This window comes from Epinephelus fuscoguttatus, linkage group LG2, assembly GCF_011397635.1.
Source record: "Epinephelus fuscoguttatus linkage group LG2, E.fuscoguttatus.final_Chr_v1".
Taxonomy (NCBI): Eukaryota; Metazoa; Chordata; class Actinopteri; order Perciformes; family Serranidae; genus Epinephelus; species Epinephelus fuscoguttatus.
In genome coordinates this window covers 16785336-16812180 of record NC_064753.1, presented here as the reverse complement: position 1 = coordinate 16812180, position 26845 = coordinate 16785336, and the positions used below count along the sequence as shown (strand labels likewise).

General features: G+C 41.4%; 2 protein-coding genes across 5 annotated transcripts; one reads left to right on the top strand and one right to left on the bottom strand.

The window, feature by feature from the left end:
• Window positions 1-311: 311 nt before the first annotated feature.
• On the top strand, window positions 312-5869 carry dhdh.2 (dihydrodiol dehydrogenase, tandem duplicate 2). The gene is made up of 7 exons (XM_049593491.1): window positions 312-468; window positions 1507-1618; window positions 1821-1984; window positions 4042-4294; window positions 4860-4984; window positions 5233-5383; window positions 5627-5869. Exons 1-7 carry the CDS (start codon window positions 379-381, stop codon window positions 5734-5736), a joined length of 1005 nt encoding a protein of 334 aa, XP_049449448.1. The 5' UTR covers window positions 312-378; the 3' UTR covers window positions 5737-5869.
• Window positions 5870-6003: 134 nt separating this feature from the next.
• On the bottom strand, window positions 6004-23197 carry pkma (pyruvate kinase M1/2a). Of its 4 annotated transcripts, none has more exons than XM_049593472.1 (11): window positions 23074-23197; window positions 15925-16109; window positions 15454-15545; window positions 12811-12942; window positions 12503-12689; window positions 12114-12384; window positions 11848-11998; window positions 11519-11671; window positions 9285-9451; window positions 7435-7616; window positions 6004-7323 (listed from the first exon to the last, which is right to left on the bottom strand). In XM_049593472.1, the coding sequence occupies exons 2-11, from the start codon at window positions 16079-16081 to the stop codon at window positions 7217-7219; spliced, it is 1599 nt and encodes a 532-aa protein (XP_049449429.1). In that variant the 5' UTR covers window positions 16082-16109; window positions 23074-23197; the 3' UTR covers window positions 6004-7216. The 4 variants fall into 4 exon arrangements, with proteins under 4 accessions (XP_049449429.1, XP_049449436.1, XP_049449410.1 ...); XM_049593479.1 differs by lacking the exon at window positions 23074-23197 and adding an exon at window positions 22931-22954; XM_049593453.1 differs by lacking the exon at window positions 23074-23197 and adding an exon at window positions 20508-20794.
• Window positions 23198-26845: the final 3648 nt, after the last annotated feature.

Below are 26845 nucleotides of genomic sequence, written 5' to 3'. Positions count from 1 at the left end.
TGTCCCTGTACATGTCAGCTCTTACCAGAACTAAGAAGGCTGTTTCATTATGGTACAGAGCTTTTCACAGCAAAATAAAGGGACAAATAACAAATAATAGATTTAAAAAGCAGATTAAAAATAAAAATAATAACAATAAATAACCGAGTCCCTCTGAGAGGAAGAAAGGAGAGATAAAATCGTACAAGACAAAATTAAAAAGCAGCTTGTTTATCCTGCTGTTATTTGTCTCATGATCACTATCTGGAGGTCACGTTTTAGCACAAATCATCATTTTGTTTTTCTGCAACGTCACACGGTTAAAAATAAGACTGTGTCTCCACCTTGAGGAGGAGAGCTGCCACTGTTGGTATAACCTCTCTCCGCTTCCTGTCCAATATGGCAACCAGGTGGGGGATCTGTAGCGCTGGGAAGATCAGTCATGACTTCACTGTGGCTCTGAAAAGTCTTCCTCCAGAGGACCATCAGGTATCAGTATGAGTAGATGCGTAGACACGAACACATGTCTGGCTTCAGATGCAAGACGTCTCCTGAGGGCTCGGTGAGGCTGCTCGCTCCGTGCAGACTGTCTGGATCTGCTGTTTCTGGCGATCTGAAGTTCACACTGTCAAAACTCAGGTCCTAATGAGATGTTGTACATTTGCATATTGCAGCTTTGCACCTAAATGCCACCGACACTGGAAATCTGTGAGTTTATAAACAATGCAAGCTACAGTTCGCAGCATTTCCGTCACTTCGGCACGCTTTCCTTTTACCGTAAAAGACGCACCAAATGGGCATCTACATTTTTTTTTGCGCACTTTACTCGAAGAATTACGGTAGATTTTTTTTCCCCTTCAGCAATAATTATATTGAGATAAAACAGCCTCAGATAACACACCTTTACCTAAAGTTATAAACAAAGTGCAGCTCTGGAGGCAAGATAATTAGTGACTCTCCAAACTGACTAGGAGACTGTAGGAAAGTGCCAAAGAAATTATTTTGCAGTTATGTTTGATATCCGTCCACCAGACACTGAGAAATGCAGATTTCCATAGGTGTAGATTTCAGGGGGGGATAAAGGCCACATGTTCCCCTCCATATTTAGAACATTCCCTCTTCAGTAAAATTGTGAAAGTAGCAGGTTTTGACGAAATTAAAGACACTTCCACCATAAATTGATGCAGAAAAGGCACAAATAGATGCAAAACAAATTCACCACAATGCAGGAAATTAAGTGTTTGATGCTTACAATTCATGGGGGAAGGACCCCACACCTTCCGTTTCATGTATGTACCTCCCCCCCCCCCCCCAGGGTTGAAACGAAACCTACGCCCTTGCACCAAACATTAGATACATTTAGTTACTGAATTGTGCTTAAAAGTGAGTATGACACTGCTGAGTCCATATTAGGAAGACAAATATCCAGTCGTCATTCTGCCAGGATTAAAGAATTTGGGGCCTTTCATTAAGATGGGACAGGGACACTGTGTTGCATTAAATACTATTCTGAAACTGTATTCTCAGGTTGTTGCCGTGGCGGCTCGCAAATTTGCGGATGCACAGGAGTTTGCCAAAAAGCACAGCATCTCCCGAGCATACGGCAGCTACGAGGAGCTGGCCAGGGATCCAGAAATAGGTTGGTTTCTGTCAGACCTGGGTCAAATTTCATTGGCTAATGGCTCTTTGCATTTGTTTTTGATGCTTTAGGACAGTTCAGTGTGAGTTGAAACTTTACTAAATGCTAATTTCCAGTTCAGTTCGCCCCACAACTGTTTTCATTCCCTGTTGATATTTTTACACCCTTGCAGAAGTTTGACTGTGCATTTATATGTGTGCAGATGTTGTCTATATTGGAGTTATCCACCCCTACCATCTGAGCACTTGTCTGCTCTTTGCCAACGCCAAGAAGAATGTGCTGTGTGAGAAGCCGCTGGCCATGAACACCAAGGAGGTGAAGGAGATCCTGGCCTCTGCCAAGAGGAATGATGTCTTCCTCATGGAGGTACGGACAGTGCAGAGCAAAAAGGAAATAATAAATCCTTCTCATAGCTTAAATTTCTCCTTCTTCAATTTTCACCTGCAAAATCATTCTGAGCTCAGGATGTTGGATTGAGAAGTTGATCCACTTAATTTTTTTGCAACACTGTTACGTGATCAAGGTCAAGGTTAAGGTCAAGGTAAACTTTATTGTCACACCAGGTGGGTTGTTTGTCTTGGGCTAACCACCCATACTGCAGCCATTAAAATAAATAAACAAAACAACATGAGTAATGAAAAACATCACGAAATAAATAAAAACAGCAACAGTATACACATGGAGCAATACAGAAGATAATAAAACACATAAGAAATAAATACTGTTAGGTAGCAGCTCCTATAGATAAAAAGAAATGCACAGCAGCAGCTCACTTGGAATCACAGTGCAAAGACGCAAATTCTCATCAGCACCAGCTTTAACTGGTCATTATCTGCTCTTGTTTAAAAAGCTTGATAGATGCAGGGATGAATGAATTTTTAAATCTATTTAACCTGCAGCGAGGGACTCTGAACTGCCTACCACAGGGAAGCAGCTCATACTCTGTATACAGAACATGAGATGCGTCGCTTTAAATCTTAATGGCCTGACACAGCATAGCCTGTTCGTAAATGCTCTGCAGGGATGAGTGCTCTTTAACACGAATAATTTTCCATGCAGTATGAATTAAACGGAACAGTTTATTCTTTAACTGCACAGAAAGGTTGCTAAACCAGACTGTGATGCCATATCTGATCAGGCTCTCTACAACTGCCTGATAAAATATTAAAATAAATTTGGTGTCAACACCATGAACTCTAAGATGACGTAAAAAATGCAAACATTGTTGTAATCTGCGACACAGGTTATCAACATGTGTGCAACAGGTAAGTGAGTTATCAATGAAGACTCCGAGATATTTATAGGAGTGGACCTGAGTGATTACTTGGTTGTGTATCATCACAGGCCTGTGGTCACCCACTTCCTGAGGGTCGAACACCATCTGTCTTCTTAGCATTCAAAACAATATGGTTGTTGTCACACCAGTTCACAAACCTTTGAATTTCCGAAAAGTAGTTGGATAGGTCGCAGCCCTTTTTCAGTAAAGATAAAATTGCAGTGTCGTCTGAGAATTTAATGATCTGATTGTTTGGATAAAAACTTCTACACTCGTCTGTATATCAAGTAAACAGTAATGGAGAGCTAACACACCGCTGTGTCACTCCTGTGTTCAGAGTCTTTGATTCAGACAGACTTCCATTCACACTGACCCGCTGTCTGCGGTTGGTTAATAAAAAGAATAAAACCATTTAATAATAAGAGGGTGAACTCTAAAATCATTCAGCCTCTTAATTAAAAGATGTGGCTGCAGTGAATTAAATGCTGAACTAAAATCAACAAATAAAAGGCGTGCGTATGAGGAAGATTCTTCTAAGTGCCTGTTAACAGAGTGAGTCATGGCTAGAATGGCATCATCTGTACTTCTATTACTCTTATAGGCAAACTGAAAGGGATCTAAAAAAACAACTGACCTCTGTTTTCAAAAAATTAATCATAATTTTCTCAAAACACTTCATTACCAATGAAGTGAGTGCAACAGGACGGTAGTCATTATTCTCTTTACAGCTTGCTTTTTTGGGTACAGGAATAATGATAGAACTTTTCCAGATAGAGAGAACACAGTGAGTATCTTGAGACTTCTGGTAGATGGGGCACGAAGCTTCTGCCAGCTCTTTGCTGCAAGATTTCAGTAAGTCCCCAGAGATGCCATCTGGTCCAGAGGCCTTCCTGGGGCAGATGCCTGAAAAAAGTCTCTCAACAGCATACTGATCGATGGTGATGTTCACAGAGTCAGAAGCAGGTACACAGTCCAGAGCTACTTTTTGCTCATGTGAGAAGTCTCTTTTTTTCAAATCTGCGGATACCTCGTTTAGTATATTTCTTGTTTCTGTGAGAAACCACACGCAGTTTAAATCACTACATAACACATCACCAAGCGCCTAAAATGTAACTATAGAACTATGATTTTTTTTTCTTTGCGCTAGGCTGTCTGGACCCGATTCTTCCCGGCCTCGGTGGAGATCAGACGGCTGCTGGCCCAGGGAGAGGTGGGAGAGGTGCAGGTGGTGAGATCAGAGTTTGGCGTGCCGGTATTGCATGTGCCGAGATCATCGCAGAAGGAGCTGGGCGGAGGAGCAATGCTAGATATTGGGATCTACTGCCTGCAGTTCATATGCATGGTGTATAATGGAGAGAAGCCAGAGTGCATCCAGGCTATGGGGGTCTGCCATGAGACAGGTAATGAGAAAGAGACCAGTAAGATCTCAGAGATATGATTTCTGAAGCGCTGCCACTTCGTCAACATGTGGGGAAGTGTAAAATAGCTCATTCATTTATAACAACCTTTGTTCAGATGATATGTGTGGTATGAGTCCAAAGTACTTTCAGAGATCTGTTGTAATGGCCAAGTCATTCTCCTCACCTCAGCCTTCTCTACACGTAAAACAAATCATACTCAGGTTACTCAGTTTGACAGTTGGCAGGATTAGTACCCATTGACCTCAGTCAAATGTATATTTATTTACAGCTTCTCATATGATAACAGGTGGGAGTTACTAAGTTGGAGCTTGTAAAAACTTAGATACCAGATACCAAGTGTTGTCCTGCATTCTTATGACAAAAAAATGTCAGGTATAAAATTAACACAATACATGAGAGCTGAAAACAAAAGTGGAATTAACTGACTCAACATTTTGTTTGCAGATGTGAGTCATTTAAGTTGTACTTAAAAAAAACGTCATTAAATGTATTTCGTCTTACCATCTCTTCATCAAATGTGAATCGTACATGCATGTTATTGCAGGAGTGGATAAGACTGTAGCCGTCACTCTGAAGTTCTCCAACAACAGGGTGGCCACGTTTACTTGTTCTTCGAGTGTAAAGCTGCCCAATGACGCCCTTATTGTGGGCACGAAAGGCACCATCAGGGTAGGTCATCGCAGTGGGGCCACATAATCAAATAAAATTCAAATAGTCTCATATGTAAAACCAGTTTACACCATGTGCATTTGCATACTGGCTATAGAATTAAGTGTGGAGCAATGTAGGAGGGAAATAAGGAAGTTAGAGTCAATGTAAGTTGTTAACAGAAAGATGATGTAGTACCACTGCAAACGCCATAATGAATATATAAGTGTATGTTATTGTTGTGACAGTATTTTTGTTTTAATTTTTAGGTCCCTGACCATATGTGGTGCCCCACATCATTGGTGGTGAATGGGAAGGAGACCGAGTACCCAGTGCCAGAACCCTATTTGCCTCTCAACTTCCTCAACAGTACAGGGATGCGTTATGAAGCAGAGGAAGTTCGACAGTGTTTGCTCAAGGGTACCTTTACTTTTAGCATTTTTAGTTTATCTATATTACTAAAAGAATGAATTAATATATTAACAAAATATAGTTAAGAATAAGCATACTCTGTAATGAATCCATCAGTAGTTTTTGAATGTTGTTACACACTTTCGCCACAAGGTGGCATCAGAAACACTGGAATCTGGAACCATTTGTTATGCTGCTTCCTGCAGACTGAACTGCTCACATGTTCTCACACAGTGTGATTTTCCCATGTAGGGCTGAAGGAGAGCACCGTTATCTCCCATGCCGACTCGCTTCTGCTGGCTGAGGTGGAGGATGAGATTCGCAGGCAGGTGGGCGTGGTGTACAGCCAGGACTGCCAGTGAATGTCAAACACTGTTCATTTTCTCATGTTTAATCGAACAAGTTTGTAATCGAGAACAAGTGGTTCATGTTTTCACTTAACTGTACATTAATACACTACCAGTGAGGAAGAATAAAGCAAATCTTTTGAGACAATTTCATGTTCTTATTTGGCTGACTAGGATTTGTTTTTACCTGAATCCTTCATGTAATGTAAATCTACTGTAGCGCCACCCTTGATGCTTAAGCCATGATTATTCCTTGTCAAACAAAACACTGGTAAGGCAGAGTTAAGGTAGGTGCTCATCTCTTTTATTGATGGAAATCCAGTCTTTTAGAACAGCTCAGTACACCAGCTAAACATTATAATACCCCTTTACATTGAGTTAGTTCTTACACTCTAGCGTTACAATCAAAAGCATGTTAGACACATGAAGACAGCTACAGCAGGTCACCTACATAAAAGAAGAAGGACAAGCAGAGGGGCTCTACCCCTCACCCACTGGGGATGAGAGGGACAGGGTGTTACCCCTTTATCAGGTCCCCTGTGAAAACCCCCCGAAAGTGCTCATTGGTATCAGTCAACTTAATTTAACCATACATGTTTAGTAAGTGCCAACTTGAAATGAACCAAATGCAAATAAATGTAAAGGCTTAAGGACACATCTAGTAACACAAACACAGTAACTAGCTCAAACACCTCCGAGGTGGACATCCAAAACATTTCTCTATAGTCAGACAAAATATAAGTAGTATTGGATGTCCCAAAACAGAACTTTACCATTCACAAAAGTCAAGTATAATATTGAATGTAACATTGTCTGGAGGAGGTTAGGAGTGCAACACTTACAGATACACTTAAAAACAGTGATAGCTGGATTTAAGAGAAGACACTTCATACAGACAGCACTACAGAAGGATCTGTTTGGGTGGAGTGGTGGCGCCAAGGCTGCACTGTAGGAGGAGCCCTTTCCATTTCATTAGCCACAAGTTTGTTCGTTACATCGGCAGAGGAGTGTGATCAGTAAAACTGGTACAGTACTCAAGGTGCTCTGCTAAGATTGGCCCGCCTCACCTGCCAACTCCACCTAAACAAGAGCCAGTATGCGCATGCACACAGACCAAGATGCATTCACTCTCCCACTGGCTCACCTTTTAATAATACAAGTTCTGGAGTGAATAAATACAGCAGTTTCTGGTCAGGGTGTATTAATCTGAGGCCCTGCAGACTGGTTTCATTGAGAGAATAGATGTGTGAGGAATGGACAGACAATATGGAACTGCAGCTCCCACTCCCACCCAAAACAGCTCTTTGGCCGTGAAGGCTATACTCTCTTTATTTTGGAATTTGCATTACTGCCTAAATGATCTTTGTTCAGGGTTTGAGTCTGTGAGCCTGGGTGTTGGATGAGTAGGGCTGTGAGCTGGAGAGGAGTGTGGGGTGGAAAGCTATGAAAGATAGATGAAGGTGAAGGGAGAAAGCAGAGCAGCCCAGGTGGCTGTTCAGGCCACCAGAACCACACGCATGGTGTTGGTGTAACCGGAACCTGGACGCCAGCCGGTCAACACGATGACAACGTCTCCCTCTTTGAAGAAGCCTCGGGCCTTGCCTGGAAATTAAACAGAAAAAATATATAACTAAGAACTGCTTCACCGCAACAGGCTGTACAATTGTTCTTCTGCACTTTTAAAAGTTGGACAAAAGACTCAAGATGACATACCCATATCCATGGCAAAGTTGACACGCATGTCGACATCCTCTGCCCACACATCGTGAGCAGGTTTGGTGTAGAGAACTGGGAAGATGCCGCGGTACAGGTGGGCTTGGCGAGCCGTCTGGGCGTTACGGGTCACAGCGAGGATGGGGGCACGGGGCCTGTATCTGGAGATCAAGTGGGCGGACCTGCACATACACATAGAAACATACAGCTAGGTAAAAAAGGTTTAACTCACCTCATTTGCATTTTGAGTACTTTCCTTTAAACTAGCACTGGGTGATACAGAGAAAAATCAACAATCTACCATGTTATTTTTGCCCAAATAACTCAATATCCATAATGCAAAATTACTGCAAGGCTGACTATTGGTGTTTTCACATAATCAGAATTTTGATTAATAATCATCAGTAATGTGGAAAGCAGAATTTGGAGGAGATAAATGTTCTATCAAACTTTATACTGAATATATTTTAGGTCTGTATATAAGCCATCAGCCTTTGTACTGCACATGTAAGTTATCACCATGCAGGTGGAGTTTTGGATAAAGCAATCCACTGTGATTAAAAACCCTGCACACCACATACAATAGGTGTTTGCAGATATTCTGGCTGATTAAACAAAATCTGTATGATTTAGACTTGAGCAGAGCTCCTGTATGCTGGGTTTTTGCTTAGCACAACAAACTCCATCTGTTGAGTTGTCCCACCCTAATAGTGCAACACAACAAACAGGAAAGTCAGGGAGGATGAGCAGAGTCTGGAAACACCCACGCAGCCCTGCGAGGTCTAAGCAGCCAGAATAGTGACACTCCTAATGTATGTTGGGTGTGAAAAGGCTTAAAGTCACTGTCACTGGCCTCATCAAAATGTCCACATTCACACACTTCTTTCATGTGCATTACACCATTCAGGGCTCATTTCAACAATATTTTCTAATTTGATATGATTTAAATTCACATAGGAAACTATCAAGTAGCACTCAATTTAATCAAATCTGGTGATATTAAATGAAGTGTGTGAAGGATGGACATTGGGACTGGGCTAATCACAACCCCCATTCTCACTCTTGCAATCTGCTGCTATCTCCACCCACCCTATGTAACAGAGCAACTCAATCACAATCACAAGCACACAGAGGGGAGCTGTAAGAGCACATTAGGTGTAGGAGGGAGAATCGGCAGCTGTACTGGCGACACCTTACCTTCAGGACCAGGATCATTTCTCCTCTACCCTCTTCTCTTTCTTACCTCCCAGTCTTGGTGAGAACAATTATGGCACTAGCACAGCATTTGAAGGATGACTCGACAGCACCGACAGCTACGGCCTCAGAGGGGTCTCTGGTCAGTTCGGAGTGTCTCCTCAGCTCCTCAAACAGCTGTCTGTGGAAGATGGCAGCCTCGGCCTCTCGTGCTATCTGAGCCCAGAAGGACCATGAGGGAGGGGTGGGGTGGGAGGCGTTACTCTCAGTCACCCATGCTACTACTACTGCATGGCCAGTCATTCACACCACTGGGAGTGACAGGCAAACACTAAGAGAGACTCCTGGTTAAAGAGTTGCTAGTTTAATGATTGTTCCTTAAAACACTGGATCAGACTGAAAGAGGCCAAAATGACATCAGACAAACTTTTAGTTTAATGTGTAAATTTGGGCTTTTTTACTGCAGGACTTTCAAATGCACTTACATTTGTGCACATGAGCAAAAATCAACCAGCAGACTACTTAAAGGTGTTTGCCAGGCTCTCCCAGTCACTCCTTCAATCAGTCCCTGTCTGGCCCTACTCTGCCTCTCTCAGACTCCTCAAGTACAGATATTATATCATCCTGAACCCGCCAGGACCAGATAACCTGCCTACCTTCCAGAGCCAGTGAGCACAATGATCGCAGAGGCTAAGCTCTTAAAAGAGGCCTCAACAGCACCAATTGCAATAGCCTCAGCGGGGTCTTTGCAGTGTGGGGTGGAACGACGCAGGTCCTCAAACACCTGCCGGTGGAACATGGCTGCCTCGGCTTCACGTGCAATCTGATACAAGTGAGGGTAAGATGCACAAAGCAAGGGCATTCCCACACCAGGCACAAACACAGGTGTAAAAGAGGAAAATGGGTTGAAAAAAGGAGACAGGACAGGAACATGGGAGACAGAAAGGGACAACGTTTGAGATACACAGAAAGAACGTAAGTGTAAGTACAAAATAGAGGGGACAGAAGAACAGGACAGGACAGGAGGGAAAGTGAATAGAAGAGTTTAGATGAGCAGTAAGTGGGGGATACAGGGAAACATCAGCGTTACAACACATCAATGAGGCAAAATATCACCACAACCATTTACATGAGGTATTAGAAAAAAATAATGTAACACAACCTGAGCTAATCTGGAGTTAAGGCAACTGTACTACTGAGATCACCCTTTAAAAAAGCACTAATTACCCTTAAAAAGATCAAAATGACAGAGCCAAGCTAATTAAAATAAAAATACAAAATAATAATAAAATACAATTCAGCTGGAAGTTGAAAGGACGGCTGGGGGTTAAAATGTCATGCATTGCACACAAATGTGAAGAAATGGTTAAAAACAGTCAAAAGGAATGAGCGAGACAAGTATTAGAAAGGCTGAAGTAAATGACACAAAGACAATGTACAATAACAAAAGTGGCTGAGAGGCGGATTTAGTCCTTTTGATGTTATAAGAACATTTGTCTTTTCAATAAAAGTTCAGTTTTAGGTCAGCGGAAGTTTAGTTTTGATTGTGAAAACCCAGAGCAACGTCAGCATACAGGCAGCTAGCTCGAAGGCAGGAGCTGCAGTACTGCTGAGTCACTCCTGCAGCTGCACAGCAGTGCGAAAACAGAGAGTAGCCAGGATCAGTGGAGGTTAGCCAAGAAAAGCCTGAACAACGGAGGACAGGCGAGACGACATCTATGCAATTAGTAATAACTGGAATTCTGATGCAGGAATTCACTGGAACGTAATTAATAGCAGCACTGGGTCCCAGACTCCAAATTTTTATTTTATTTTATTTATTTGGGGTGACTGTCCCTGACTGAAAATACAAAACACATATGCAGCTATACATATACAGCAGATACATATCTTAATCCATTTTCTTAATCCATCCACCCAAATTAAAACTATAAAATACAGAAAAGCACAATTTTCCTCATTAAATGCACAATTATGTGCAGGAATTTTATTAATTTCTGAGTTTGGCATTATTCAAAGCTGCTTTTCATGCTCCCTTTTCACCAGTATACAAGGAATATCTTTGCAGATAGGGGGACTCATATCGGCAATGTAAATCCTTGTTAACACAAATTGGGTGGATCTGTTTGGGTTAATCACGGCAAATCAACAAACAGTAAAGAAGAGCAGCACAGTGTGTTTGTCAGATGAAGAGGGGCATGTGCCAGGTGACAGGCATTTACCTCAGTTTGGATGGCCTCGAACATCCCATGCCATTAAGTGACGTCATACTTTTTACTGTGTTTCCATGGTGTGGCAAACCACTGTCACAATTATCTAAACAGAGTGGAAATCATGCAGGTCCAACCATTTAAAACATCTGATCAGCTGCAGCTAATATCCAAAGGATGCACAAATAGGACGGTGCCATCTTTGCTCACCATTATCATACCATTATCTTTAACAGATCGAAATGGATCCAGTATTTAACGATGATTAATCATTCATTGATTATTCACTGGGACACTGAAAAGGCAGTGAATATTCAAACTGGAAATAAGTGGATGGATGAATGAAAAAAAGAGGGGCACTTCCAGCTGGCCTAACAAACCTGCTGATACCGTCTTTAGCAGCTGTTAGGCCTAGTGGGAAAAATATGCTGCGATGCAGGGCGACAGAATAAAAAGTTATAGATTTGTTCAGGAGTGGACAAAAATTAGGAAATGAGAAAGAGTAGTGTCCCAGTCTTAGGGCATGCTTAATTAGGTTATTAATGACGAATCATGCAGGATCATCCTCAAGCACAATTAATCTGTCCAATCAGTAATGCTTACTTTTGAAAACTAGATCTCTTTATGCTTTGATTTTACAGAACAATTTGAATGTTTATATTAAATATGCATTAACTCACCATGTGCTGTGTGCGCACTGCCTCCAGAGGGTAATCTCCCTTGGCAGTCTCTCCGCTCAGCATGATGCAGTCGGCTCCATCCAACACGGCATTTGCTACGTCACTGCCCTCAGCACGGGTGGGCCTGGGCTTCTTGATCATGCTTTCCAACATCTGAGTGGTGTTCATGTGAGGTGTTAGAGGGTAACGTACACAAATCTCATTGATCATATTGACACAAATAAGCTGTCCAGTGCAGCCAGTTACCTGCCAGTCTTTGTTAAATAAACGTCCACTACTGACAGATGTATAGCTTTAGAAATACAGCATGTCCTTTGCTTTTATCTAACCTGAGTTGCACACGTGATGGGCTTGCCAGCTTTGTTACAGCGGCCGATCATCATCTTCTGGGCTAGGAAGACCTTTTCTGTGGGGATCTCGATACCCAGGTCACCACGGGCAACCATGATGCCATCGCTGGCCTCCATGATCTCATCAAATCTGCACAGGACACAGAAAAAAAGCAATAATTTAAATCGCAAAGTACTGCTGTAAATTAGCTATGAGTAACTAGACCACACACACAAAAAGATGAAAACACTTTGTCCACACACACCTGCGTACACCCTCGTGGTTCTCGAGCTTGCTGATAATCTTAATATCTTTGCCTTTCTCTCCCAGCACTGCTCTGACAGCGTGTACATCCGCTGCTTTGCGGATGAAGGAGGCAAAGACCATGTCGACTCCTTGCGCCACGCCAAACTGCAGGTCCTGGATGTCCTTTTCTGAAACAGCAGGCAGGTCTACAGCCGCACCGGGGAGGTTCACTCCCTTCTTGCTGCCCAGGGTGCCACCGTTCTCAATCTCACACATGAGGAAATCAGAACCTGAAAAGACAAGTAATGTTTACGGGCTGAGGCCTAATGTTGGCTATTAATACATAGCAATGTTTTCTGAACATTCTAATGAATCACAACAGATTTTATTTGTCACTTCATCACTCACCAATCTCCTTGACCTGCAGGGACATGAGTCCATCGTCAATGTAGATCTTGCTACCGATTTCCACCACTTTGGTAATGTTCTTGTAGTCGAGCCAGAGGATCTCCTCCCCGCAGTTCTCCTGATAAGCATCGTCCAAGGTTATCTTGATCATGTTGCCCTTCTTCAGCTCCACCTCAGCTGTGCCACTCTGTCAAATCATTAACAAAACGTAACTTTACTCTCTGTTTGGTTTGTGTACCTGCAAATGTTCTTGGTTGTCAATAACAGCTAATGAAGTTATAAAGGCTACAAAGCACTGCTTCACTCACTCCCTGGATAAGACCAGTCCTGATCTCTGGGCCCTTGGTGTCCAGGGCAATGCCGATGGGCCTGTATTGGATACTGCCAGGCTCGAAGCTCTCACATGCCTCACGCACGTTCTTGATTGTCTGTGCATGGTACTGCAGAAAGGAAGAGAGGTATAAAACACTGAAATATCTCTGGAGAAAACAAGCAAGATACTGAACTGCACAGCTGTTGATTTTGATCACACCTGTGACCTCTAACCTATCTGTCTGGCCAATCTTCTGATGCTATCACACTAATGTCAAGATATCACAATTTAGCAGAGGCACTGGTATTTGAGAGGTCACTAGACATGAAAATCAGGCCAGGGCAAATGAAGGATAAGGTGCGTCTGACAACTCACAGTCATAAACATGAGTCATACAGTCAAACACTACAAGGTCATACAGTTGTCACTGTGTCACTGAGGAATCTGGGAGTACCAGGAAGAGTAACTTAAAGCCTTTCAGTTAAAGTGCCTTAGGAATTAAGTGTCATTAAATGGGACCTGGGAGATTTCACAGCATACAGTATCACTAAGTAGAATTATGCAGATATAGAATTTCCTATGTGTCCTTGAGGACTGCAGTGTCTTTTGCCTCGAGTGTGTACTGAGTTAGTCAGCTGAGGAAGTGCAGTGTTTCTCATCAGGAAATTCCTCCGTCAAGTTGGTGTTGAACAACAGACACAATAAAACCCAACAACCTAAAGTCCTATCACAATCAGAAATGTAAACAGGCTTGTGTAAAATCATTACTCATGTGACATGATATTGTTCACACCATCAACAGAATCTGGGTGGCCGACCTTGACCCTTAAAAATGCTTTGAGAAAAGATGGAAAATAACTTTGGAGAAATTCAGTCCTGTCACATTACTGCTAACATGGCCCATTATTGTAGGCTAGAGAACATGCAGCACAGTGTTTGTGGCTTTGAAGTTTGAAGACAGCTCTCTGCTGCACATGGCTTAAACTGCCCACCTGGGTAACCAGAGCTTTCGGTAATAACTTAAGTGGCAGGTAATCACATTGGCTACCTTTCACACTGGCAACACATCCAGCTAACAGTTCACTCACTCCACTGTGACTAAAAGAGTCATGTCAGGTACACAGAGTCATGATTTAAGACCAATTTTGCTTAGTGAATTTAGAGCATGTGACTATTAACTGTATATATGTGTGTAAAGGCCAGGGTCCATACATTTGTAATTCAATTTCTACACGACATACACTGAAACTCCAGCCAATGTTCGGCTAGTTCTCTTTTATTTGATATTATTAATACTGATTTTAAGAAATGTGGCTTTCTGGATTTACAACATAACCTCCTTTTCACTTCCTATTTTGGTTTAAAGTGGACTGACCTTGGTGTTGGTTTGTGTACACACGCAATTACAGAGTCTAGGCGTGCTGCCTGCTGAGGAGATAAAGGACAGGGCAGGGCCAGGAAGCTACGGGTAACGAATTTATGGTATCCAAAGCCAATAAAGCTCTAATTTCTTTTGCTGTTTGCTGAATCTAGAGTAGCCTTTGACCTTGTTAAAACAATGAGACCCACACAAGCCATCGACACTTTTCACAAATGAGGACTTCATAGTTTCTCAAACAGAATGAATCATTTGTGTAATCTTGGACAGTAAAATATTTGTAACTGAATCCATCTTTATTCATGTACACAAAAAAGTATCTGCTGGTGAGGTGAAGTTACATGTTTGGTTTCTTTTTACGTTTTGGTAGGCAAAAATGTAATTGTGCATGTGCATCCCTCTTCTTTGTCTTACCTTGGGCTGGGTTGGAGCATAAAAGCAACTCACCTCACCACACTTTTTTAAGTCTGAGTGATCCATAAAGCCATTCACAGATTTTATTTGTCTTTTTCATTAGACATGTTAAGCAATCAAAGAGATATTTTAATGCATCTGGCTTTTAGATGAGAACTTGTACTGACAGACTGCATGGTTCATTAGCTTATTGATGGATGGATGGATAGATAGTTACTGTCAGGAGAGAAGTTCTAATTGCGAAACCTGTTGGATTTTGACTTCTGCTTTTAAATGTTAACTGTAAAATTAACTTTGACTCATAACATAGTGTGCACAGATAATAAGTAGCTGAATGCTGCAATTAGCCTCATCTGTCCTCCAAAATATCTTATAAGCATTAACTTAACAGAGCACGTGTCCTTGTGTGACACAAAGAATTAATCAGGCTGTATCACTCTGAGTTGAACTTGGTTAGCCAGTCCAGACTCTAATCTTACGTAAGTTAGCAGCACTACTATTTTTTCCATTCATGCTGGCTGGCCTCGTCATTCTCAAAGTACCAAGCTGGCTGCTGTCACAATGAATAACGTGCTTGTTCGCTGTTGGCCCTGTTGAGATTGTCCTCTACTTTCACCATAGTTATTTTATGAAAAGAGTTACCAACACTGTCTGAAAAAGGTTACAAGAAAATGCAAGTCTGCCACTAAGATCAACAAACCAACCAACGCCATTCTGTGATAAAGCACAGAACCATGTGTGAAGGAAATTATCAGGAAAGTTTAAACGTGACTTTCAACAATGTAACTGGTTAGCTGCAACCTCCCAACTCATTTACACTGCAGACAGAATTGTGCAATGACCCACCTCATGTGTGCCGTGGGAGAAGTTCAAGCGAGCAATGTTCATTCCAGACTTGATCATCTCCTTCAGCATATCCACAGAACGGGAGGCTGGTCCTGCAGGCAGTTATTGAAAGGAATGATAAAGATGTTATAGTTAAACTTTTCTTTAAACTTACTTCTCATTGTAATTAAGTGAATGCATGTCCAGATTGACTTAACACAGAGGAAAAAACAATTTTTTTAGAAGAGGAAAGACTCAAGTTGATTTAATGATCAATGCATTTTTATCATGAAGTTTAGTGTGAGTGAACACAGGTTCAAAATGTTAATATCCAATAAACCTGTCGTGTTTCCAGTGACAATAATTGTAATAAACAGTTGCAATCTTGGAACTGAAAATAACACTTGTGACTATTTAGCTATCATGGTGCAGTCCTACCAGGTACCTATCTGGCAACAACTATATATTTCAGCAACTAAAATGATGACCAACCAATGGTGCAGATGATGCCAGTGTTGCGTGCGGTGGTGGGCTCGGAGTCGATGTCCAGCAGGCACATGTGTTCCAGGAAGGTGTCAGCCATGGCAGCATTGAGCTGCTGTGTCTGGATGAAGGCAGAGCCCATGTCGAGAGTCTTTACCTGAGGCATGGCGATCACTGGTGCAACTGGAGAAGTCCTGCAGAAATGAAAAGTGGAAAAAGAGTTAATATAGTGGACACAGTAATGGCCAGAGACAGCTTTCTCCAGCTGACCATTGTTGGTCCAGGATTCCTGAAATGCTTTAAAAACTTACCAGCCACTTTTCAAGTTTAGAAGCTGAATCTGATTTTTTAACAATTAGAGATTATACTGTATATGTGGCCTGCCCAACATTATTTTTTTAAATCGTCGTCGCGATGTCAACTTGCGAGATTAACACACATTTTGTACTTTGAATATAGCAACAACTTAATGACTTACATTCTGTCTGTAGGCTCTACTGTGTCTGATATACACCATGCTGTTAACTCTCTGGCCAATCAGACAAAACCCTTGCTGTTAGGCATCGTCTGATTGATCAGAATCTGCATGCATGCGAGTAAAGTGTGACAAGATGAGGCCAGCATTCATATTCTGTATACTGTATTTAGTACCTGTTCAGTGTCCTTAACAACATAGTGTACCTAATCCTGCTGTGTAGCTAACCTTGAGATAGTGAAGTCAAAGCAAAGGAGAATCTCCCAGTGGGAATCAATTAAGCATGTTGATTGCTGACGTTAGAGTGTTGTCCTTCAGGGACTAATAACTGGTGTTATTCACCTCCAGCACATCTATTTTCGACTGACATCGGCCACCAAGACTGAGGACAATAAAGAAAAGGCTTATGAAATGTCACCACCGCAGCTCTTAAGTAGTATTGTAAGGGTCTTTGCACAATACTGTATGTTCTTGAGTTACTATTTGCCGTTCAGGTTGCACAACCAACAGTTTATACAACGTCTGCTCATGACAACTGCAAGGAAAAAAAAACACTTCCACCTTTTCAGTTGGCTTCCAGTTGTTGACAAGTTGATAACAGATACATGAATGTTTATCTGAAATGCTGAGGAACATTACTGCAAGGCCATACTCCAAACAGAGCAGAGCACTATAGCTCAATGAGCTGCTACACCATATTGTACATTTTGTTCCCACCCACTTCTCCCTGAGTCACCCATGGCAACGACACCATCACGATGAGCAGCCACAGGGCTGGGATTGCCAAGATTTAATCCCTCTTTTCTAACCAGAAAAGAAAAATCATACTCTACTCTGTACGTGGCAGCAGAGATGACATATTACATCAAATCCTGTGCACTTAAAATGACTCAATACTGTAATTTATACACAGGGTGCAGGATGAGTGCCTTGCCTAAGACACTTCCCTTTTCTCCTTGAGTCTGACAGAATTATACACACTTTAAAAGCAAGGCATGTTTGAACAAACAACCGACGAGTTATGTGTATCTGAGCAGGGTGTAACACGGCTACTCTATAGTGATGAGGAATGTTGCCTCTACTATGGCTCTTGTTATTGTAGTTACATAACCGCAGCCTAGCTGACTTAGGCTGAAATGGTTGATTGAGCAGTCAATCCAGCAATATGATGACAAATCATCATCAAACTTGGAGATTTAAGCACTGAGGCCTCAGGAGGCGGTCAGAAATTGGCCTAGTTATGTAATTCTATAAGAAATAGGGGTCTAAAACTAACATCACCGAAGTTGTTTAACTACTTGAGGTGAATACCTTGCTTGACAAAATGTTGCGTCAATAAATACTTAGAATATGAGGATTCTGTATGTAATGCTGAATATGATCATTAATTTACACTTCTATGGCACTTTTCCAAACAAGGATAGAAAGTTTTTAGAATAAAAAACAACTTATCAGACCTACACAAATCAAGAATATAATGCTAGACAAAGTAATGAACATATAACACTCTTAAAATTAAGAAAACGTATAAGGGATGTAAAAGTAGTCAGTAGAAGATACCAATAGCCCTATGTACATTTCCTCTTTTACTCTTTTACTTGGAAACCATAATGACTCCCTGCTAGGTGCCAACTCAGGTGACAGGCCAAAGCACCAAGTGGACAGATCCAGTTCCCGCTGTTTAAATGATACATCAAAGCGCATTTCAACAAAGAGCACTCTCACTGGCTGCTTCTTTGGCCGAGCAACAGCATACAAATCATCTCCTTCATCCTTTTCTAAGCTCCTCTTCACAGACTCAAGACCTGACCTGAATTACTGACCCTGAGCAGGAAGTCTTTGTGGCAACGTGCGACAATGTGCACATCTAGACCCAGCTTGGTGTCAACTGTTGCATGTGTTGGCCGATGAATATCAGTTTCAACAGAAATAAAGAACAATTAGCCAAAAGTCTGTTTCACTGTTTCATGTCAGCCACTGAAGGCATCAAGGATGGTTCTGCGTTAATATTACAAAGTGACTATTAAGTCCCATCTATAATAGAACAGGCTGCACATGCTGATGCTGTACTCATAAGGAGAGCTGGAAAACAAGAGGATGGCAAATTACTGATGGCTGCCTGCTAGTGTGGGTGGTAACACTGCAACAAATGACACGTTCATGGTGGACTCTGAGTCTCTCAGAGGAATATCTGATGCATTCAATGGTAACACACGTGGTCTGACCTCCTCTTACTCATTACATCCAAATTTCAAAAGCATCATGGTGGTGGGGGATTCCAGGCGGAGTCACTATACCAACATGCTCTCTCAACAGGAGCTGCTGGCTGATGATGTAACAGGCAGTGGGGCAGACCGGTGCTGTACGTGAGCACAGTCACATCCCACTACTGCAACACACAGAACCATGAAAAGACTGGGGGCAGACATCTGAGTGGGCTGAACCATCTGGAAAGACTGCAGAGGGGGGAAAGTGTCTGAACATTGGCAGTTACTATAGAGTGCAGGTTTTTTTTTATGATTTCCTGTTTATTCATATATTATTTATGTGGGGATTTTTTTTTGGGAAGAAACTGAATTGAATTCAAAAAGTATGCTACCTTGGCAGTATGACTGGTACATTACCAGGAGTGAAACCTAGAGCTATCACACCGTTAAAGGAGGGGAAAAACCTGACCTGATCTTTCCTAGTAACAGCTACTAAAATGTGAGAATATGCTGCTACCCTGGCCTGCTGCATATTTTAACCATACAACTATTTAAGGCTATAATAATTTCATGAAAGGCATTTAACTAATCAATTTCCTTTTAAGAGTAACAATAGACACTATGTAGACATGCTAATGGCAGCCATTTGTTAAATATCTTTCCAATCTGGTCAGCTATTGGAGCATTACCAATATAGATACCATAACTTCCCAGTTTAATGTAATACATAAGACAATGCAACACTAACAGTTAAAATTGCAAAACTAAAAAGGGATGTCTTAGAGGGAAAGTTTGATACAAAGTTTCAGGCAGCTTCCCTTACAAGCTGTTTGCTACTTTATAACATATGTGGATTACAAATTAAAAACATGCCCAAAAAGTAGTTAGACTATGTCCAATCCTGGTAATAGTTATAAATCAAACGCTTGCTCCTAATACAAATAGTTTGAATTGCAACAGATCAGTGACAACTGTGCGAAAATATATTTTTATAGCAACAGAGTATGCTACTGCATAATGTCTGATTCTGACCCCAACCACTGTTTTCCCATTTCTATTTCTATCATGTTTTAACCCCATTTTCAGCAAGGCTTATTAAGGGATTACAAGTATCATGTTCTTTTGTGTTTAGCCTGTTTCCCCACAGCTCAGCATTTTCAGGATTTGAAATGTGAATCCACCACATCTTTGCTCAATGTCTCTGAATTGTACTTTCATGGGCTCAAACTTCACTTGTGAACAAGTCATAGCCTGGAAATTTAATAAAAGGTCACCCTCAGGCAACTCAACCTCAAATAATATCTGTATCCTCAGGTGAGGTGTTATTATTGGAGTAACCAGAGGCAGTGTGACATATGCTCCCGATGTAACTTTTGAAAATCAGGTAGCAACTACCCTTCACCAAGTGCAGTAATGTCTTGGTCTGTCTGATCCAGCTTGCCAGCTCCTGGTTGTTGAGGAAAAACAGACTTACATAATTAAAAGAATGGCTGGCTGACTGACAGACATGGATAGCGTGCCTGACCCCGGGACAGTCAGTGAGCAGCCCCCACAAGCCAACAGCAGTCATAGTAACCCTGACACAGATGCAGGGCTAACTTTAGAGCTGGCTGCTAATAATCCCATCCAATCCCCTCCCAACACTTGAAACACCCTCACTCGTTGTAACATGCTCTCACTATCTTTCCCTGTCTTTTAAACAATATCCTTATCACTTACCTCTGGAGCATGTCAGTGCAGTCACTAAAGTCATCGTAGCATTGCTGTCAGGGTGCCATGACATTTACAATCTCCTACTATGGATGTGACGTAACACTGGGCTAATCCAAGTTGGCTCACACAGAGAGTAGACGGTTTCTATCTGTCACACTCACTCAACCACTGCACAATTTCCAGGTTCCACTACATACCGCCTGAAGATCTTCCAGCTCCTCCTGGGGACCAACAGGCACGACACAACCAGTGATCTGCACAACAAGCCCAGTGTGTTGGAGCTTCCAATGCCAAAGGGCGCACCACTCCCTGCAACAGCAGTCCGTGCAGAACTGACTGCTGCAGCGCGCGTGCAGACATACCACACTTTCAGGTGCTCAAGAGTAAATCCCTTCAATGAGGATAAAGGATATGGAAAGCGCCTGCTGTGACCGGGCAATCGCCATGACCGGATACAGTGAACGTACATGAGACTTTCACCACAACACACACGAGCTGTGTCACACCAATGTTGCCACGGACCTAAGTCATACAACACCCCAGGCCTAAAAATGGATTCATGGCTAATAATAGTGCACAGCATGCAGAGTATGTTTGTAGTAATCTAATACTTGGAATGTACGATTGTATTTACACTATGTAGGCTAGTAAACAAGGCTTGCAATCTCTGATACAAATCTCAGATAGGGTACTTTATAGCTTTAACTTCATGAAAGGCACAGAATGCTGTGCATGTTCAATATATTTCAAATACACATGTTAAATCATCTGGCAACATTTTTAACCCAGGCAACTGGCATCAAGTTGAGTGCAAGGAGTTTGTCAATGCAGTCAAGTGGTCCTGCAGTGGCAAAGCGATACTCATAACTGGCAGTCTTCCACACCATGTAGCATGCGTCAGCAAACATGTAGTCATGGTCGCGTGGGGTGGGGTGGGTGTGGGGGACTGCATGAGAGCATTGCCAGCTGCAAAAGGCCTGCACTGACCATCAGTTCAGGTGTAACTGAACTACCTTACCACAACAGCAGGTCAAGGACACTTCACTCCATCACAGAGAATGACAGTTTTGCCATTGATTCACTGCAGTCACATTTACTGCAAGCCAAAGTGCTCCCTGAAGTAGAAAAATATCAATAGCCACAGCTACAGTATACCTACATGTTGCTTATGCACAGGCAGTTCCACAGTCTTGACTTTTCGATCAAGTTTATAGACTCATGAGAGCTAAGGAGTTCGCTAAATAGCAGGGATTTTACTGAAATATATTTATAACAACTGAGATGTACGATTGCAGGCATCTTTAAAAAAGTCAACAACCTAGATTTAAATGATGAGCAAACACTGAGAACTTCCCTGTGTTGAGCTTATCACGGCAACAGGATTCCAACTCACTTGACATTTATAACCTGACTGGTTCCCTGGGGTAAAGACTTTTTTTGTCAACCAGAAAAGGACATAGTGATTACAGTGTCTCTATAACTTTGTGTATGGCATAGAAATGACACAGCATTAGCAGGCTATACTGCAGGCCACTTTGCATATCCTACATTTGCCAAAGCAGATGTATTTCTCAAAGCATAATAGATTACACTTTAAAATGAACCTTAAGACAAAGCCCCGCCTTGGTCAAATCAAATTATTTCGGCTGTTTTAAGAACAGACTGAAACGTAGGCCTCAGTCATCACATACCAAGGACAACACAGTTCAGGCTGCCAGATAGAGCCTAAAGCCATGACTACCTACAACCTGCACAATGAGGGCTGAACCTGCCATCTTCTCCATGTTTCCAGTGTCAATAGGGCCTGTTATGTGAGACACCACTGCAGCAGGCTACTGCAGTGAAACTGCAAAGGCAATGTACTTAATTCAAACAACATTTATCACCGTCCGGACGGTTATTTCTTACAACACTGAGAACGACATTTAGATTTATTTTAAGAGTTGCTGTGGAAATATGACAGGATAGCCTGTGTTTACAAAGGATGAACGAGATTAATTTACCTACTAAGTAGTCGCCATTTTAAGAAACACGACGATAACACACGACTTATAATAATTACAATGGGGTTTAGCTCGGTTGCATTTGCGTCACTAGTTAAAACGTGGCAGTATTTTTTAATATAATGCTTGAAAGCGCTGCAGACGATGCGCTAAAGGTCACGTTCTCATCCTGCGTCACATTTTCCTGGTCTCGAGGCATCACAGAGACTGACCAATGAGAGGCCGAGAAGACGGAGCCGCCACACCCACTACAGAGGGCACCAGGAAGCGATTCTTCAACGTTCAACACTTAAGCCATCACGTTTATCATTTTTGATTTAACAATAGTGTTTATCGATAAAACGAGACTGCAACGCGTTAGTTTATTAGTTACAGAAAGACATACTCAGTACAGGAAGATAACCCTTTAGTTTATCCATCATTTAACTGCATTTTAAAATCAAAACGTTGTTGAACAAATACCAAACCTGCTTAGCTGGGGCTAAAATAATTTTCCGCTACACACATACGTCCAGGTATATGAACATTTTTAAACTCGACTTGAGTTTTAAAAAAAGGAAGCAGCTAGATGGTAAAGAAAGGAAACAAGCCACCAGTGACTGACTCCCGGGACTTACCAGCTCGCAGGATGTAGCTACAGATAACGTTATAATAAAACACAAACAGGCAGTTATGTGACAGCGCAAGTGTCCTACAAGTTATCAGTCACTTCACGGGATCGATAAGTTACCAAGTTGCAGCCCACGCTGAGGATACCCACCTTCTTATCTCGCTGGTGAACTGCTTGGACCGATGTAACTGCCGTCACACTGAGCCCAGCTCAAGGTGATCTACTAGTCCCTCGCTATGCGGATCTACTTTCTAGTGATGCTGAGACATATCAATGCGAGAGAGTAAAGATAAATGGAAAAATAATTCATCGTCTTTACATGTTTATACCGACCACACTCACCACAGTCCACTCAAACGCGTGGTTTATTTTAGCATTACTCTTGCGGAAAGTCAGGAAATGGTAAAAAGTAAAAACGAAGCGGATGGATACGCAGATACCCAGTGGTGGTGCTTAGTAAAGTTAGGTAGCCAATCAGGGCGCGTGAATGCATCAGTAGCGCATGGAGTCTGACATGTGACTGTGGATGGTGTGCTGTAATTTCCTGAATAACGCAGTGGTTTGAGAACAGTGCGTATTCAGTGTCTCTAACAGTTTAATGACCCTTTAAGACATTTAAATCAGTCATTTGTCATATTGTTGGTATGTTATGAGTGCATTATCCTACAGATATGCAACATCATCATCAAACGTGATACAGTATACGATTACTGTCTTGTAAGCTACCAGAATAGTGTTCATTCCCTTATATCTAATTTTTAAACATTGGTGCTGTAATTATAGGTCTATTGTTGTACTGCCCCAGATGTATCAGCACTAACAGGCGGTCAATGGGTGCATAAGTGATGACTCAGAGACCCTTGAGATGTGCCAGTACCTCGCTACTGTGCTTGAGGCAATACCTCCATCTAGTGATGGAAAAGGATATAACAGTTTAGGGTGTTTTTTCAATGACAAGAATTTAGATACAATTAGATTAAGCGTATTTCATATTGAGTATTAGAGTATTTTAGTGTTTATATATAAATATAGGATGTAGTTCACATTATTTACACCTTTTTTTTTTAACTTTAACCCTTTGAGACCTGAGCCGACTGGCTTGATTTCTTTTAAAAACATGGGAAGAAGGCAATGAGCAATGAAAGAAGAAATGACCCAAAAATGAGCAAGAAATTAGTAATTAGAGAAAATTTAACAAAAAAGAAAGAAAGAAAGAAAATTAGAGGAAAAAGGAGAGTTAAAACAAACAAGGACATGACCTGGAAAGAGCGCTTAAATTTCTAATAATTCTGTAACATAATTTTAAAATGTAATAATACAATTTTTTTCTATCTTTAAAAATTATTTTCTAAATCTGTTACTGTTTTTGCAGTTTGTGGGACATTTCTCGCTAAGTTGCTCATTGCCTTGTTTCCAATGTTTTTAGAGAGAAAACGCACCAATGTGGTCAGGGTTCAGAGGTTTAAATACTTGTGAAAGGTGTCTGAAACCAGCACAAGAAAAGTGATGTCACTCCAGGTTTCAAAGGGTTAATTACATATTCCAAAACTGTATATTTTAAGCGTACAACTAATATTCTTACACTAATACCATACCATTACACAACATGCAAATAAATCTACCACTAGCAGTACTATATTACTACTGCATTTTTGCTCAACCAATAACAACAACCATTAGGTCTAGAAATAATGACACTTATGTGATTTTCACAGAACATAAAAAGCGTACAGAATGTTCCTAGGCCTACTTTTTTTGGACATGATACGTGATTTGGTATTTTCCCAATCAGCTGTGGTATATTAATGGCTGACTGTAACTACAAATATAATATTTTTTTGTCTAGTACAGACACTAGACAGCTATGTCGCAAATGTTCCCTGGGATGATTAATTCTGATGCTGTGGTGTCAGCTCTGCCAAGGAGATAGCAGACAGAAACTAAATCTTCCACAGAGACACAACTGTCTACTATAGCTCAACCAATCTACCCTAAACATTCACATTTTGCAACAGAGATTAGACAAATCAATCTGGCAGAGATTCTCCTTAAAGCACTATTTAGGCTACAGATATAGAAAGTACTGATGCTATTATTTTTTTCCGTAACTGCTTCCGTAAGTTTGCACCTTTTACTTTGTCCATGTCTCCTCCACCTGTGTCCTATTTCGCTCTCACCTGGTCACAGCTGTGGTGGTGTTAGCACTGCTGCTCCCACTGCCCATGTTGTTGTCTCACTGGCTGCTGGCAGCCTCTGCCTGGATCCACTCCACTCCACTACCTGAGGCCAATGGACACACCTGTCCAGGTGAGAGACAGATCTGCCGTCCAGTCACCTTGTCCACTGGCCAAGCCTCTGGCTGTCAGTCAGTATTAATGGCTGCTAACCCCTGGGCCACGAGGTACAGTAAGACACTGTGGGAATATGCTCAGATAAATCTCGGAGATGAGCAGATAGGACACCTTAATGCTTGGGTGTGTATTATTATTACAGCATGAGTACAGCAACTGCTACCTATAAATAAACAAGTATGAATACAAGGGGATAAACAATCAAACAAAGACACAGCTCCATTGAGGCACATGTAGAAAACTTAAAATAGCACGATTATATATTGATTACACTGATCATGATAAAGAAAAACACACAATAGATATACAATAACACTGATGGGAGCCATTGGTGATGGTCAATATCAAAAAAGTATCCTCCTCTCCTCTATAGTAGTGGGAGGAAATATTTGAATAGCTCAATTCCAAAATAAGACACATACTCTCATAAATGAAACAAGACAAAATGAAGAGAAAGTACTTGTTTTACTGGTTGTCAAGTACTAAAGTTTATTTTAAAACCAGGTAAAATGTGTTCTTAACCAACCAAATGACAAATTGGGAGCTTATTCATATTTTAGTGAAACTTAACAGGTTATTTATTCCACAAAAGAAGAGACATGTTGTACTTTATACAGTTATAATTAGGTTTCCATTTTAGTAATCAGAATAGGCTAAAAATGGAACAAAGAAATTAGCCTGCAGAAAATTTCGGCAGCAATCTGCATTTTCACCTGCATCCAGGAACAATGTGCACTAGCTGTTGCTGTACAGTGAAGGGTGGTTGCACTACAGGTGAAAGATGGGAGTTGCTCTGGGGCTACGACTAAAGTGAACTCTTTGTGAACCTAGAGCACCTATGCATTTACAATAAGTACCACGCAGCAAAACATAGCAACTGTGTCAAACTGTTTCTCTATATTTATATTGTGTCATCAGGATCAAGGTAGTTTGAGTTATTGTGTGCCAAAAAATGTTTGAAGAGGTCTTAATTTCCCCTTCCTCTCCTGACTGCAGCCACACTGATTAGACAGTTGGCCTAACACCTGTTCACTCTATGGGTCAGTTCTTAAATAGATACCTTGAGATAATGAGGGTAAAGACTGATTAGCTCAAAAGCCTACTGGTCATTGTCTCACACATGGACACAATGACACTGTGTCACAGATACTTAATATATAATATTATTTGTAATGTTATATTCATTTTTGAAGATATAAGTATTGCTATTTTCATATAATTTGAATATGAGTTCTCTTAAGTCTTTAGATTTTTGCATCTACACAGCATGCAGTGCAGCTAAAATGCAAAACACTAATGCAAATTTATGTTTTCTTTATATTTTTGTTGGAATATATTTATACAAAACATGACAGCTCCTGGATATCAACTAGAAGCTGCCTCCATAGCATGACTGCACCGTAATGAACACTGACTTATGCAGCCACACACACACGCACATTATACACAAACACAGACAGGCAGACGCATATACATGGTCAGAGCCATTTTTCCTCCATTTTTCCTCTGACTTCTCAGCAGCAGTGCAGTCAGCTGCAGGTCACATGACCGACTCGCCTGGTCCCACTGAG

Bases quoted from the DNA above. Each gene is read 5' to 3' on its own strand.
- dhdh.2 (XM_049593491.1), top strand. From the start codon at position 379: ATGGCAACCAGGTGGGGGATCTGTAGCGCTGGGAAGATCAGTCATGAC. The intron at 469-1,506 runs GTATCAGTATGA...CTGTATTCTCAG, and splicing joins TTCCTCCAGAGGACCATCAG to GTTGTTGCCGTGGCGGCTCG. The intron at 1,985-4,041 runs GTACGGACAGTG...TCTTTGCGCTAG, and splicing joins ATGATGTCTTCCTCATGGAG to GCTGTCTGGACCCGATTCTT.
- pkma (XM_049593453.1), bottom strand. From the start codon at position 20,779: ATGTACGTTCACTGTATCCGGTCATGGCGATTGCCCGGTCACAGCAGG. The intron at 16,110-20,507 runs GTATGTAGTGGA...TCATTTCTGCAG, and splicing joins AGCTGGAAGATCTTCAGGCG to GACTTCTCCAGTTGCACCAG. The intron at 7,617-9,284 runs GTAGGCAGGTTA...GTGTATGTGCAG, and splicing joins GTGCTCACTGGCTCTGGAAG to GTCCGCCCACTTGATCTCCA.